This window comes from Taudactylus pleione, unplaced genomic scaffold, assembly GCF_031769625.1.
Source record: "Taudactylus pleione unplaced genomic scaffold, aTauple2 ptg001045l, whole genome shotgun sequence".
Taxonomy (NCBI): Eukaryota; Metazoa; Chordata; class Amphibia; order Anura; family Myobatrachidae; genus Taudactylus; species Taudactylus pleione.
The window spans coordinates 921,614-935,800 of NW_028285446.1; the positions used below are offsets into that span (position 1 = coordinate 921,614).

At 51.9% G+C, this 14,187-nt stretch overlaps 1 protein-coding gene across 1 annotated transcript in view; it reads right to left on the reverse strand.

The window, feature by feature from the left end:
* Positions 1-274: 274 nt before the first annotated feature.
* The window catches only part of QSOX2 (quiescin sulfhydryl oxidase 2), an 81,129-nt gene continuing 67,216 nt past the window's right edge, over positions 275-14,187 (reverse strand). Inside the window, exons 11-12 of the mRNA XM_088461424.1 lie at positions 7,600-7,788; positions 275-2,987 (exon numbers count right to left, since the gene is read on the reverse strand). Of these exons, the coding sequence (XP_088317550.1) occupies positions 2,482-2,987; positions 7,600-7,788 (695 nt within the window). The 3' untranslated portion in view covers positions 275-2,481. The remainder of the gene's footprint in view (positions 2,988-7,599; positions 7,789-14,187) is intronic.

A 14,187-nucleotide genomic window follows, 5' to 3' on the forward strand; every position in this document is an offset into this window, starting at 1 on the left:
TTAGGATTTGTGCTCACCACTTATTTAAGATAGTGGTGTTTCCTTGTGAGACTATTTTCCCCCTTGTACGTTGTTCTATAGTCCATGTTTTACATAGTATGTTTCATAGTTAGATATTGATACATTGATGAGTTATATGCATCATTTCCTATATTCTGATGTTAGACAGCACACCACTAATGAGACGTCCGAAACGTGGGCACATGGTCGTGTCAGTGACGTCATCGGGTCTCTACTCGGGAGCTGTGGCTGTTACTGGTTCACAAAGGTGTCATGCACAGGGATTTATTATATGATATTCATTATACATGTAACCCTTTTATCAAGACTTACATCATTTTTTTTGCATCATTGAAAGTCTTGAGTGCCGTCTATGTTGCTGTTATACATACACACGTGTGTGTGACAATGGCTTCATGTTACTCTATAAAGTGGAGGCAGCCATTTTGCAGTAAGAATACAGCCTCTAGGAACCAAAAGGATAGGTACAGGGGCCCTTTTAGACCAGGGACGTGCAGACAGGTAGGCAGTAAGAGGCAGAGCCTCCCCTGTCAAACTCCTGAGATTTGATATAACATTTATTAGAATAATACAGAGATGAAAAGTATAACTTATACACGTCTTCTTTGTTTATTGTAATCATTTTTATAGTTAACACTCACCAGCTTTGTGGAGCTCCCTGTGACTGCAGGGAGACGAGAGATGAGGCAGCAACAGCACAGCCTCACTTCTGTATAGTCAGACACTGCTAGCAGAGCAGGAGGCGGGGCCACACCATGGACAGTAAGCTGCACAGAAAGGGAGCTATCAGAGGCATGCCTCTGAGTATGAGGGGCTTAACTTGAGCACTGATAGACACCTGGATGTGTCATGTGACCAGAAAGTGTACTGCAGTATTTAGAGATCGGAGCTCAGTCAGCAGCAAGAGGACACAGTGATACAGGTAGGAGAATCAATATACACTGCAGCTTAGTGTAGTGAGGGGAGAGTTACAGTGAGTAGGGGGTGAGACAGGCCATTCACCTCACCTCACATCATTGTGCTGAGATCCTGCTGAGTCCTAGGCTCGTATTTCTCAACCTGCCTGTAGGACGCAGCTACTGGAGAGGAACACGTTATACTAGGTATGGACATCGGAAGCTGATGGTTAGCAGCCATTGATGTTTCTGATACAATGGAAGTACTTATTCCATCGCATACCGGGAGTTTGATGGTTGCCAGCCATCGGATTTTATTATTCAGCTGCGGACACCTGGAAGTGGTGCCTGAAGCTCAGCTAAAGCATGTGGGTAGGCAGCAGGAGAAGAGTGTAGGGGACGTCTGGGAGCAGCCCCCACAGTGACATGGGCGGGTGCCGTGAGGCTCCGCTCTCTCTCCCACAGACTCCGTCCCGTTTTTGGGCGCACGTATAACCATCACAATGGTTATATAATAGAATTATTACGGTGCCATCGCATTGCAGGATTTGATGTCGGATTTCCAACCCTGCGTTACTCCGGGCCGTGGGGTTACAAATATGGTCCGGCGTTTAATTATTACAAGGAATGAATTATACTTGGATCCAGTCACCAAAAGCTCTAAGCCCTAATGTAGACTAAAGGGAAAAGCTGTAATAAAATAATAGTGTGAAAGTAGAACAACCACTATGAGAATACGCTCCCTGCCGGATTAGCTTACTCCCACAAATACGGAGCTGGGTCCCCCCCATCATTTGTTACAAGTCCGACAGGACAAATGTCATTATGGGAAAGGGGATAATGACATATGACAACGAACAGTAGACATAATTTTCTCTGGTAAATCGGGAATGCGATTTCCATGGAAGAAATAAACGCTTTGGCCGTTCTTGCACAATATGCAGAGGCAGGAAAGACGGTCAGCCGGGAACTTCGGAGCGAGTCTTGGTGAAACAGTCGTCGGGAACTTCAGAGGAGCGAGTCTTGGTGAAACGGTCGCCGGGAACTTCGGAGCGAGTCTTGGTGAAACGGTCGCCGTGTTTGGTGCTTCTCCCATCACTGTTCTCATTTTAGTAGATTCCGACTGTTTAACTGGATCTTCAGAGTGAATCGGCTCCATTACCTGCTGGCTGAGGACGGCCAACGCCTGGACCAACACAATTTGGGGTTTAAATAGGGGAGTGATCAGTCACCTCAGGCAGCGAGACCCCATCGGAACCTTATAATTCTGCCCTGTACGTCCTTCATATATGGCTTTATCCAGCCTGTAACAATAATTCCATGCTGGCATTAACGTTCTTGGCAAGTACAATTGCTGGCACAAAAGCTCCGAGTCACGCACTTCACCCGCAAAAAGTTCTAAGATGAGCCTTCTAAAGCCACCGATAGCAGCGGCAGCGCGGCCACGGCTCAGCGTAACAGAATGGACTTAATATGGATATATCTATGTATATCCCTGAACCATTAGTACAAAAACTCTGGAGTGTGGAAACTGTTGAAAGAATTAAAAAATTGTTTTAATAATTTAGACGTAGGGACGGTTATAGCGGATTTTCCACCTTTTGGAGCGAGCTCTGAAGAAGAAGTACATGATAATTAGGAATAACGAGGAGGTGATGTAGAGGACCACACACAGACTCATGTCTATGTTGGAAAATCCAAGTCCCAGGAAGCCGACTGACTGATTCCGCTCCTCACGGCCTCTCTCTGGCTGTTTTTGGATTAATTTGTCCATAAATTCTGGTTTAAGGATGGAACCATCGTGGGGCTTGTGCTTCCCGGAGTCTGCGTCTGCTTTAGGACTCTTGGTGAGGGTCTGGTCGTTCCTCCCATCCCCGGCATCGTGCTGGTTGTTGCTGGGATCGGAGTACTGTAGGGAGATCTCCTTGCTCCCGAAGTGCCGTTTCAGGAAGGCCAGAATCTCCTGCTCATTCCAGCTGTGCAGCCCATTGATCTCCTCGTGGCACGCAGAACACAGCTCAGGGGGTGGCCACTGGACTTTGGGGCTTTTAGGGTCTTCACTCTGAGCACCTATATGTGGATACAGGAGGGCGGAACAAGCTGTAAGTACATGATCTGGGCAACTGATGGCGCAAATAATCCAAACGACAAACGCATTAAACCAGAATAAGTAACACAAATCACTATACACATTGGTGAGCGGGGAACGTGATCTGCGCTTGTTATCTCTTCCTAAGAGTCTGTAGCTGCTGGCGCTGGCGGTGTCTAATACGTAACAGGCAATATGGGATTGTGGGTCACATTGCACCAATTGTACAGGCGCTTCTACGCCACCACCCCGCACCGCTCGTACAGGCACAGCGCTGCCACATAATGCACCACTCGTACAGGCACATCGCCACCACCCCGCACCGATCGTAGACACTGCGCTGCCACATAATGCACCGCTCGTACAGGCACATCGCCACCACCCCGCACCGATCGTACAGGCACTTCTCCGCATCGCTCGTACAGGCACATCACTGCCACATAATGCACCGCTCGTACAGCCACTTCTACGCCACCACCCCGCACCGCTCGTACAGGCACTTCTCCGCCACCACTCCGCACCGCTCGTACAGGCACATCACTGCCACATAATGCACCGCTCGTACAGCCACTTCTACGCCACCACCCCGCACCGCTCATACAGGCACTTCTACGCCACCACTCCGCACCGCTCGTACAGGCACATCACTGCCACATAATGCACCGCTCGTACAGCCACTTCTACGCCACCGCACCGCTCGTACAGGCACTTCTACGCCACCACCCCGCACCGCTCGTACAGGCACATCACTGCCACATAATGCACCGCTCGTACAGCCACTTCTACGCCACCGCACCGCTCGTACAGGCACTTCTACGCCACCACCCCGCACCGCTCGTACAGGCACTTCTACGCCACCACCCCGCACCGCTCGTACAGGCACTTCTACGCCACCACCCCGCACCGCTCGTACAGGCACATCACTGCCACATAATGCACCGCTTGTACAGCCACTTCTACGCCACCGCACCGCTCGTACAGGCACTTCTACGCCACCACCCCGCACCGCTCGTACAGGCACTTCTACGCCACCACCCCGCACCGCTCGTATGGGCACAGCACTGCCACATAATGCACCGCTCGTACAGGCACATCGTCACCACTCCGCACCGCTCGTACAGACACAGCGCTGCCACATAATGCACCGCTCATACAGGCACATCGCCACCACTCCGCACCGCTCGTACAGACACAGCGCTGCCACATAATGCACTGCTCATACAGGCACATCGCCACCACCCCGCACCGCTCGTACAGACACAGCGCTGCCACATAATGCACTGCTCATACAGGCACATCGCCACCACTCCGCACCGCTCGTACAGACACAGCGCTGCCACATAATGCACCGCTCATACAGGCACATCGCCACCACCCCGCACCGCTCGTACAGACACAGCGCTGCCACATAATGCACTGCTCATACAGGCACATCGCCACCACTCCGCACCGCCCGTACAGACACAGCGCTGCCACATAATGCACCGCTCATACAGGCACATCGCCACCACCCCGCACCGCTCGTACAGACACAGCGCTGACACCCCGCACCGCTCATACAGGCACATCGCCGCCACCCCGCACCGCTGGTACAGGCACATCGCCACCACCCCGCACCGCTCGTACAGGCATATCGCCACCACCCCGCACCGCTCGTACAGGCACATTGCTGCCACATAATACACTGCTCATACAGGCACAGCGCCGACAACACATCGCACCCTTCGTACAGTACTTGTGTGGACCTTGGTATCAGTACGTGAGCTGACAGTACACACACCTATCACTAATGTCCGTCCTAGTCCTCTCTCAGTCCCTGTATGGATCTTGGTAGTGCGTGAGCTGACAGTACACACACGTATCACTAATGTCCGTCCTAGTCCTCTCAGTCCCTGTATGGACCTTGGTATCAGTGCACCTATCACTAATGTCCGTCCTAGTCCTCTCAGTCCTGTATGGACCTTGGTATCAGTGCACCTATCACTAATGTCCGTCCTAGTCCTCTCTCAGTCCTGTATGGACCTTGGTATCAGTACGTGAGCTGACAGTACACACACATCACTAATGAACGTCATAGTCCTCTCTCAGTCCCTGTATGGACCTTGGTATTAGTACATGAGCTGACAGTACATACACCTATCACTAATGTCCGTCCTAGTCCTCTCTCAGTCCCCGTATGGACCTTGGTATCAGTGCACCTATCACTAATGTCCATCCTCATCCTCTCAGTCCCTGTATGGACCTTGGTATCAGTGCACCTATCACTAATGTCCGTCCTAGTCCTCTCTCAGTCCCTGTATGGACCTTGGTATCAGTACGTGAGCTGACAGTACACACACCTATCACTAATGTCCATCCTAGTGCTCTCTCAGTCCCTGTATGGACCTTGGTATCAGTGCACCTATCACTAATGTCCGTCCTAGTCCTCTCTCAGTCCCTGTTTGGACCTTGGTATCAGTGCACCTATCACTAATGTCCGTCCTAGTCCTTTCTCAGTCCCTGTATGGACCTTGGTATCAGTACGTGAGCTGACAGTACACACACCTATCACTAATGTCCGTCATAGTCCTCTCTCAGGTGCACTGATACCAAGGTCCATACAGGGACTGAGAGAGGGCTAGGACGGACATTAGTGATAGGTGCACTGATACCAAGGTCCATACAGGACTGAGAGGACTAGGACGGACATTAGTGATAGGTGCACTGATACCAAGATCCATACAGGGACTGAGAGAGGACTAGGACGGACATTAGTTATAGGTGTGTGTACTGTCAGCTCACGTACTGATACCAAGGTCCATACAGGGACTGAGAGGACTAGGACGGACATTAGTGATAGGTGCACTGATACCAAGGTCCATACAGGACTGAGAGGACTAGGACGGACATTAGTGATAGGTGCACTGATTCCAAGGTCCATACAGGGACTGAGAGGACTAGGATGGACATTAGTGATAGGTGTGTATACTGTCAGATCACGTACTGATACCAAGGTCCATACAGGGACTGAGAGAGGACTAGGACGGACATTAGTGATCCGTGTGTGTACTGTCAGCTCTCACACTGATACCAAGGTCCATACAGAGACTGGGAGAGCACTAGGATGGACATTAGTGATAGGTGCACTGATACCAAGGTCCATACAGGGACTGAGAGGACTAGGACGGACATTAGTGATACGTGTGTGTACTGTCAGCTCACGCACTGATACCAAGGTCCATACAGGGACTGAGAGAGGACTAGGACGGACATTAGTGATAGGTGCACTGATACTAAGGTCCATACAGGACTGAGAGGACTAGGATGGACATTAGTGATAGGTGCACTGATACCAAGGTCCATATAGGGACTGAGAGAGGACTAGGACGGAAATTAGTGATAGGTGTGTGTACTGTCAGCTCACGCACTGATACCAAGGTCCATACAGGGACTGAGAGAGGACTAGGACGGACATTAGTGATAGGTGCACTGATACCAAGGTCCATACAGGGACTGAGAGAGCACTAGGATGGACATTAGTGATAGGTGCACTGATACCAAGGTCCATACAGGGACTATCACTAATGTCCGTCCTAGTCCTCTCTCAGTCCCTGTATGGACTGTATGGACCTTGGTATCAGTACGTGAGCTGACAGTACACACACCTATCACTAATGTCCATCCTATTGCTCTCTCAGTCCCTGTATGGACTTTGGTATCAGTGCACCTATCACTAATGTCCGTCCTAGGCCTCTCTCAGTCCCTGTATGGACCTTGGTATCAGTGCACCTATCACTATTGTCCGTCCTAGTCCCCTCTCAGTCCCCGTATGGACCTTGGTATCAGTGCACCTATCACTAATGTCCGTCCTAGTCCTCTCTCAGTCCCTGTATGGACCTTGGTATCAGTGCACCTATCACTAATGCCCGTCCTAGTCCTCTCTCAGTCCCTGTATGGACCTTGGTATCAGTGCACCTATCACTAATGCCCGTCCTAGTCCTCTCTCAGTCCCTGTATGGACCTTGGTATCAGTGCACCTATCACTAATGCCCGTCCTAGTCCTCTCTCAGTCCCTGTATGGACCTTGGTATGTGCACCTATCACTAATGTCCGTCCTAGTCCTCTCTCAGTCCCTGTATGGACCTTGGTATCAGTACGTGAGCTGACAGTACACACACCTATCACTAATGTCCGTCCTAGTCCTCTCTCAGTCCCTGTATGGACCTTGGTATCAGTGCACCTATCACTAATGTCCGTCCTAGTCCTCTCAGTCCCTGTATGGACCTTGGTATCAGTGCACCTATCACTAATGTCCGTCCTAGTCCTCTCAGTCCCTGTATGGACCTTGGTATCAGTGCACCTATCACTAATGTCCGTCCTAGTCCTCTCTCAGTCCCTGTATGGACCTTGGTATCAGTGCACCTATCACTAATGTCCGTCCTAGTCCTCTCTCAGTCCCTGTATGGACCTTGGTATCAGTGCACCTATCACTAATGTCTGTCCTAGTCCTCTCAGTCCTTGTATGGACCTTGGTATCAGTGCACCTATCACTAATGTCCGTCCTAGTCCTCTCCCAGCACTGACTACACTGCAGCACTTGCGGGCTACACGTACCGGCCAGTCTGTTGTTGACCACGTTGTGTTTCCGCCACAGCCATAGCACCGCGTCATCCATTGTTCTCACATCATCCATCGACGCTTTAGCCATCGCTTCAAAGTGCTGAGCGCACTCTCGGCAGCCAAAAAATTCCTTGATGTATCGTCTCATGGTCTTCAGGACCGCTTGGGGGTCGCCTTGAAACGCTAGAGGAGAACAGCGCGGGGTTATCGTGACGCCTTCTAGAACCATTACAGAGAAGACAACATTCTGATAGAAACAACATTAAACATTTTGTAGAACGTAATTTCCCGTCTCCCCCTTGTCCTTAGCAATATAATCCTGACAAATGCAGCAACAGTGTGTTTCCAGGGCTTGTGCAGGCAATTTCAGGCAGAAGTACCATAGGATTTATTAGCGCTTTTCCCAGTATGTAATATTCAACAGCATAATAATTCATACTAGACATGAGGTATTGGCCCACAGCTACATATATGTATAGCAGACGTCCCCGGCTCCTGCCAAACTCACTGCAACTGGTTCACCCAAAAATGGACCCATCACTTGAAAGTTCCGGAACTAGGAATTCCACCTGCAAGAAGTGATCATCTGTACATGACCGGCCCACCCCCCCCCACACGACCGACACCCCCCCCCCCACACGACCGACACCCCCCCCCCCCCCACGACCGACACCCCCCCCCCCCCACGACCGACCCACCCCCCCCCCCACACGACCGACCCACCCCCCCCCCCACACGACCGACCCCCCCCCCCCCCCACACGACCGACCCCCCCCCCCACCACACGACCGACCCCCCCCCCCCCCACCACACGACCGACCCACCCCCCCCACACACGACCGACCCACCCCCCCCACACACGACCGACCCACCCCCCCCCCACACACGACCGACCCACCCCCCCCCCACACACGACCGACCCACCCCCCCCACACACGACCGACCCACCCCCCCCACACGACCGACCCAACCCCCCCACACACGACCGACCCAACCCCCCCACACACGACCGACCCAACCCCCCCACACACGACCGACCCAACCCCCCCACACTCGACCGACCCAACCCCCCCACACACGACCGACCCACCCGGCCCACACACGACCGACCCACCCGGCCCACACACGACCGACCCACCGGCCCACACACGACCGACCCACCGGCCCACACACGACCGACCCACCGGCCCACACACGACCGACCCACCGGCCCACACACGACCGACCCACACACGACCGACCCAGTTATGAGGTGTGTAATCTAGGCGATGGCAGGCTACCATAGTATTACAGAAACCTCATGCCATGCTGGTCAGTGGGACATGCCTCAGGCTAATGGCCTGGCACCGTACCACTGCCCACTTTACTAAAATGAATAATGAACATCCTGGCAGCAGTAATGTTTTTCTGCTTCTGATCAGGAGTGTGTACAGGACAGACTATCATCGCGGCCAGGATCAGGATTCCAGGCAGAGGCATCGCGGCCAGGATCAGGATTCCAGGCAGAGGCATCGCGGCCAGGATCAGGATTCCAGGCAGAGGCATCGCGGCCAGGATCAGGATTCCAGGCAGAGGCATCGCGGCCAGGATCAGGATTCCAGGCAGAGGCATCGCGGCCAGGATCAGGATTCCAGGCAGAGGCATCGCGGCCAGGATCAGGATTCCAGGCAGAGGCATCGCGGCCAGGATCAGGATTCCAGGCAGAGGCATCGCGGCCAGGATCAGGATTCCAGGCAGAGGCATCGCGGCCAGGATCAGGATTCCAGGCAGAGGCATCGCGGCCAGGATCAGGATTCCAGGCAGAGGCATCGCGGCCAGGATCAGGATTCCAGGCAGAGGCATCGCGGCCAGGATCAGGATTCCAGGCAGAGGCATCGCGGCCAGGATCAGGATTCCAGGCAGAGGCATCGCGGCCAGGATCAGGATTCCAGGCAGAGGCATCGCGGCCAGGATCAGGATTCCAGGCAGAGGCATCGCGGCGAGGATCAGGATTTGATCTTGGAGCAACAAGAGCTCAGTCTGTTACCCCCCTCTAATAGGTCACATATATAATACTTCGCTCCTTAACATACAGTATTGTCTATATAAGCTAGAACATTCTGTTTTTCAATTATTTATCAACTCCATTCACCCGTCGCCAAAAAGGAAGCATCCTGAGAGGCAAAGGAAACCAATGCCTAGAACAGTGTTGGCTAACCTTGACACTCCAGCTGTTGTGGAACTATATATCCCAGCATGCCCTGCCACAGTTTTAGCATGCCCTAATGGCAAAACTGTAGCAGTGCATGCTGGGTTATGTAGTTCCATAACAGCTGGAGTGTCAAGGTTAGCCAACACTGGCCTAGAACCTTAAAAAGGTGTGGACAGAAGACCACGTGGCCACCTAGTAAGGCAAAACAGCCGAGGCACCACTGTGAGCCGCCCACGAGGGTTACATGGCCCGAGAAAAAACAAGCATCAACAACAGAATGGCCTACCCATGGGTATGCCCCTGAGGAAGACATACGAGGCTGTCCAGCCAACATTTGGTTATAGGCCGGCCATCCTTTCCTGTGAAAACCAGAAATCCCAGACCACCAATAAGGAATCCGATTTCCGTAAGGAACTTGAACGGATCACATAAATCCAAAGAGGCCGGACCACACCAGCCGAGAGGACTGGGGACTGAATGGCCGTACCATAAGTTCCAGAATAATATGGAACCTAAAAACCACTCTAAGAAGAAACACAGGGCGAGAGCAACTCACACCCTGACATGATGCCCTCCCGAAGAGGGAGCCACATGAGAACGCTCCCAATTCAGACACTCTCCTGGTTAATATAAACACCCTGAGAGAAAGAGAGAGAGCCTAAGCAATAGACCATGTAATGGCTATCACAACCAGCGGATCCATTGACTGTCCCCGGAGGGAACGAAGAACCACTACCAACTCCCAAGGAGTCCCTAGGGAGGACAAATGGAAGCATAATCCAGAAAACACTCCAAAGGATGAACTGGATACCAGAGCGGAGCAATTCCATATCTTAACCATACCGACAGTGTAGAGATCCGCACTGTCAGGAAGGCCAGGCCGAGGGTGAAACCCAAGCCAGCCGGAAGGAATGCCAGAATATCTGGAAATCCTGGACACCAGAGGATCGTATCGATGGGTATAATACCATAAGAATTATGGCTGCCACAGTTTGTGGTAGGTCCCAGCAAAAGCTGATCTACGTGCTCTAATCATTCCAACGATGACAAAGCCAGGGAAGCCATAAGACCACTGTAGGGACGCAGTCAAAGACAAACGACCCAGGTCCTAGGCAAAACCAAGGACCCTGAGACAACAGGTCCGGGGAGTGAAGCATCAGGAATGGAGTATCGATGGAGAGACTCCGAAAATCCAAGTACCCCTGACATCTGGGGCAATCAAGAGCCACCAGCAGGAAAGCATCTCCGTCTCAATTGAAACACTTCCAAAGACCTCGAGAAAGAAGGGAGACCGGAGAACACAGGTACACAAAGTGGAAGGACCACTTCACCGACAAAGAGTCACTGAAGGTCGCTTCAGAATCCCCAGAGCTGGACTGTAACACCATAGTGTGATAAAGTCAGAATGCCATGAGGGTCACTTCAGGGGGGCCCCCCCTGCTCACCAGGAGATGAAACCACTCTTGGGAAAGAGACTAGTCCCCGGGATGCACGTCGTGATGGCTGAGGACTCCCGCTTCCCAATGGAGAGCTCCTGAAATTAACGCTGCCGAGATGGTCGGGAGGAAACCCTTGGACTATGTCCGAATGTGTGACATACCTGTCATTGCCACCCAACGAACAGTGTTGCTAAAAAGGAAGCCACTGTACTGACCCTGTCGGACTGAACCTTTTCAGGTTCACCGGGAAACAAGGGCTATGCCAGAGTGAAGGCCCAAGACAGGCTAAAGTTCCAACAAGTTAATTGACAGGGTGGAATCGACAGACGTCCAACTGCACTGAAATGGATGCGAACCAGACAGACACTGTCCATAGCAAAGAATACCCTGAACGAGATGGCCATAGCCACCCGGACAGGAACCGACTTGGCTCCAGGGAGAGCATCATCGTTTGAACAGTGATCCGACAGAAAAAAAACTCGTTCCATCAGGAGATAAGCCAATTATGGAAAGGCCTGGAATGGAACTGAGCCCATTCCACCCTTCCAAAGGCAGACACTGAATATTTGACCATGCATCCCAGAGTGTAAAGACATATGTCTGCGCAGACATCCATGTACTCCTAATGGAAGAGTGGAGATTCCGTCTTACGCCAGAAGAATTCTCAGATACTGAGAATCCAGCAGGGCTCCTAGGTGAAGAATACCCAGAGAGGGATGCAGGGAGGACTTTTTCCCCGTTGATTAAACGTCTGCACCCTGAAGAAGCCACAGTCATACTGACCTGGCTGTAAAGTACCCCGGTGATCCCGCTAAAAGCAGGAGGCCGTCCAGGTACAGGAGCATTGGGATATACTGAACAGGAGAACTGTCAGAAAATCCAAAACGCTGGTAAACCCCTGTGGGGCTGAGGACAGTCCCAACAGGCAGATCCCGAAAAATTGTAAGAGTTGCTGTGATACAGCAAACCTCAGTCCATGCTGAGGTAAGGTCTCTGTAAGTACCCGTAGGCACGCGTCATGTATATCCAGTGATACCATAAAGTCCCCAGGTTCCAAACATAGTATGATGGAGCATAGGGATTGCTTCCTGAGCCCAGGTAGCTTTAGGAACCGGTTCAGGGAATTGAGACAGAGAATAGGCCAAAAAGGACCATTCAGCCACCGCACAAGAAAGAAAGCAGAACAACCAGTCCCTCACTGAGATAGTGGGGATGGCCTAATTAGCCCCGCTTATCGCAACAACTGTACAGCTTTCTGGATTTGTAAGGCCCTGTTCAGGTCTGAATAAGGGCCCGCGTACCATCACATGTGAAGAGGCCGCCTGAGCAAAGAGAGGGCGTACCCTCCTACCCACATAGCCGCGGCAACTTGACACTAGTACCGGGCGAACTGAGAAATTCGCCATCTCCCAGTTGTAGGCCTGTCCCGTCAGGCTGACGATATATCCGTAGGTTCAGAAGCAGGATCGGCTGGCAGTCCAGGCCTGCTCGGTACTGGATATGTCGGCCCTTGTAGATGCCGACAGTCTACGAAGAAACAGACCTTTAGGCTGACCCTGAGGACAAAAAGACTTAACAGACTTAGTCTGAGGCCTTGTAGTGGGCATAGCTGAAGGCGGGAAACTTGTTGTTAGTAATACTGCCAATGTTACTACAATCTTGTCAAGGTCAGGACCAAACAATATCAACCCTAAAGATGGTATCTGCACCTCTGCATTCCCAGAGCGCAGCCATAGGGTATTACGGAGGATACAGTCGCAGCCGGAACTCTGAAAGTTAGGAGACTGGTATCCAATATAGGCATGTCCACCTATGACAACAGCATATATTACGTGAGCAACCAAATACATTTGAACCCCAGACGTGTTGGAGGGGAAAAAACATTACAAATGCATCAGCTCAGTATGTAATAGTATTAACCAACCATGCTATCGCCATGGTAGGATGGGTAACAACCCCTGAAAGTGAGTATACTGATTTCAGGCAGAGTTACCACCTACGGATCAGAAGAATCAGACCACGCAGGAATGGGAGGCGTAGTAAAGTCTAATCAGACGAGTAACACGCCCATCCCCCCCAAGAGGAGCTCGTGATGACCCTCAGGGAATTTGGGACAGGAGGCCAAACGCTGATGTAATACCTCCTATCTGGCAACAACCAGAGTCCCGCTATGCGATCCCCCCGCTAGTCAGCAACAGGGAACCCGAAGGCATGTAAGACTGAGGGTGTATGATACAGGTGCAGGTCAACATTCACTCTAACCAGAATGGACCTGCTACCAGCCCTAAAGCAGGGATAATAATACCTGAAATAGGCTTCCCCCCGTGTAAGAGGGAAAGAGCCCCGAACAGTACCCAGTTCACGGCAGAGCCAACTGGGATGTAACCACAGGGCGTCAACCACGCCAATTTGCATTTCGTAGAAAAACGACATCCACCCAGGGTGGCTGTTGTGGTAATCCCTGCAAGGGGCAAGACAGACTATTGTGGCACCAGGGGGAATTCATATACTGCGAAAAACCCCTGCAGGGAGCGATAGTCTGTGTCACAGGGGAAGAGTGCAAGAAACTGCGAGATACCCTGAGATGAAAAGGGCAGTATGGTGAAGTAACCCCAGTACAACAATGGGTCCCGCCCGGCGATCCGCAATTGAGAGGATCCCGAGAAAACAAACCGCCCAAGGGGGTCGTGAAAGGGGCCGGCACCAGATGACGCCACATACGGAACCCTTTATGAGTCAAATCCTCCGCACTAACACCTGCAGCACATGACTTGCAGGATAGTAAAAATGGGTGCAGTATAACGCTGTATCTCCTGGTCAGACATATCTGACCAACCCTCTTGGCGGAAATATCAAGCAGCGCTATACTGGTCCTGACTGATGCCAAAAATTAGCTGCAGGGACCCATTTTCAGCGTATGCAACACACAGTTCCATCTAAAATATGGCAACA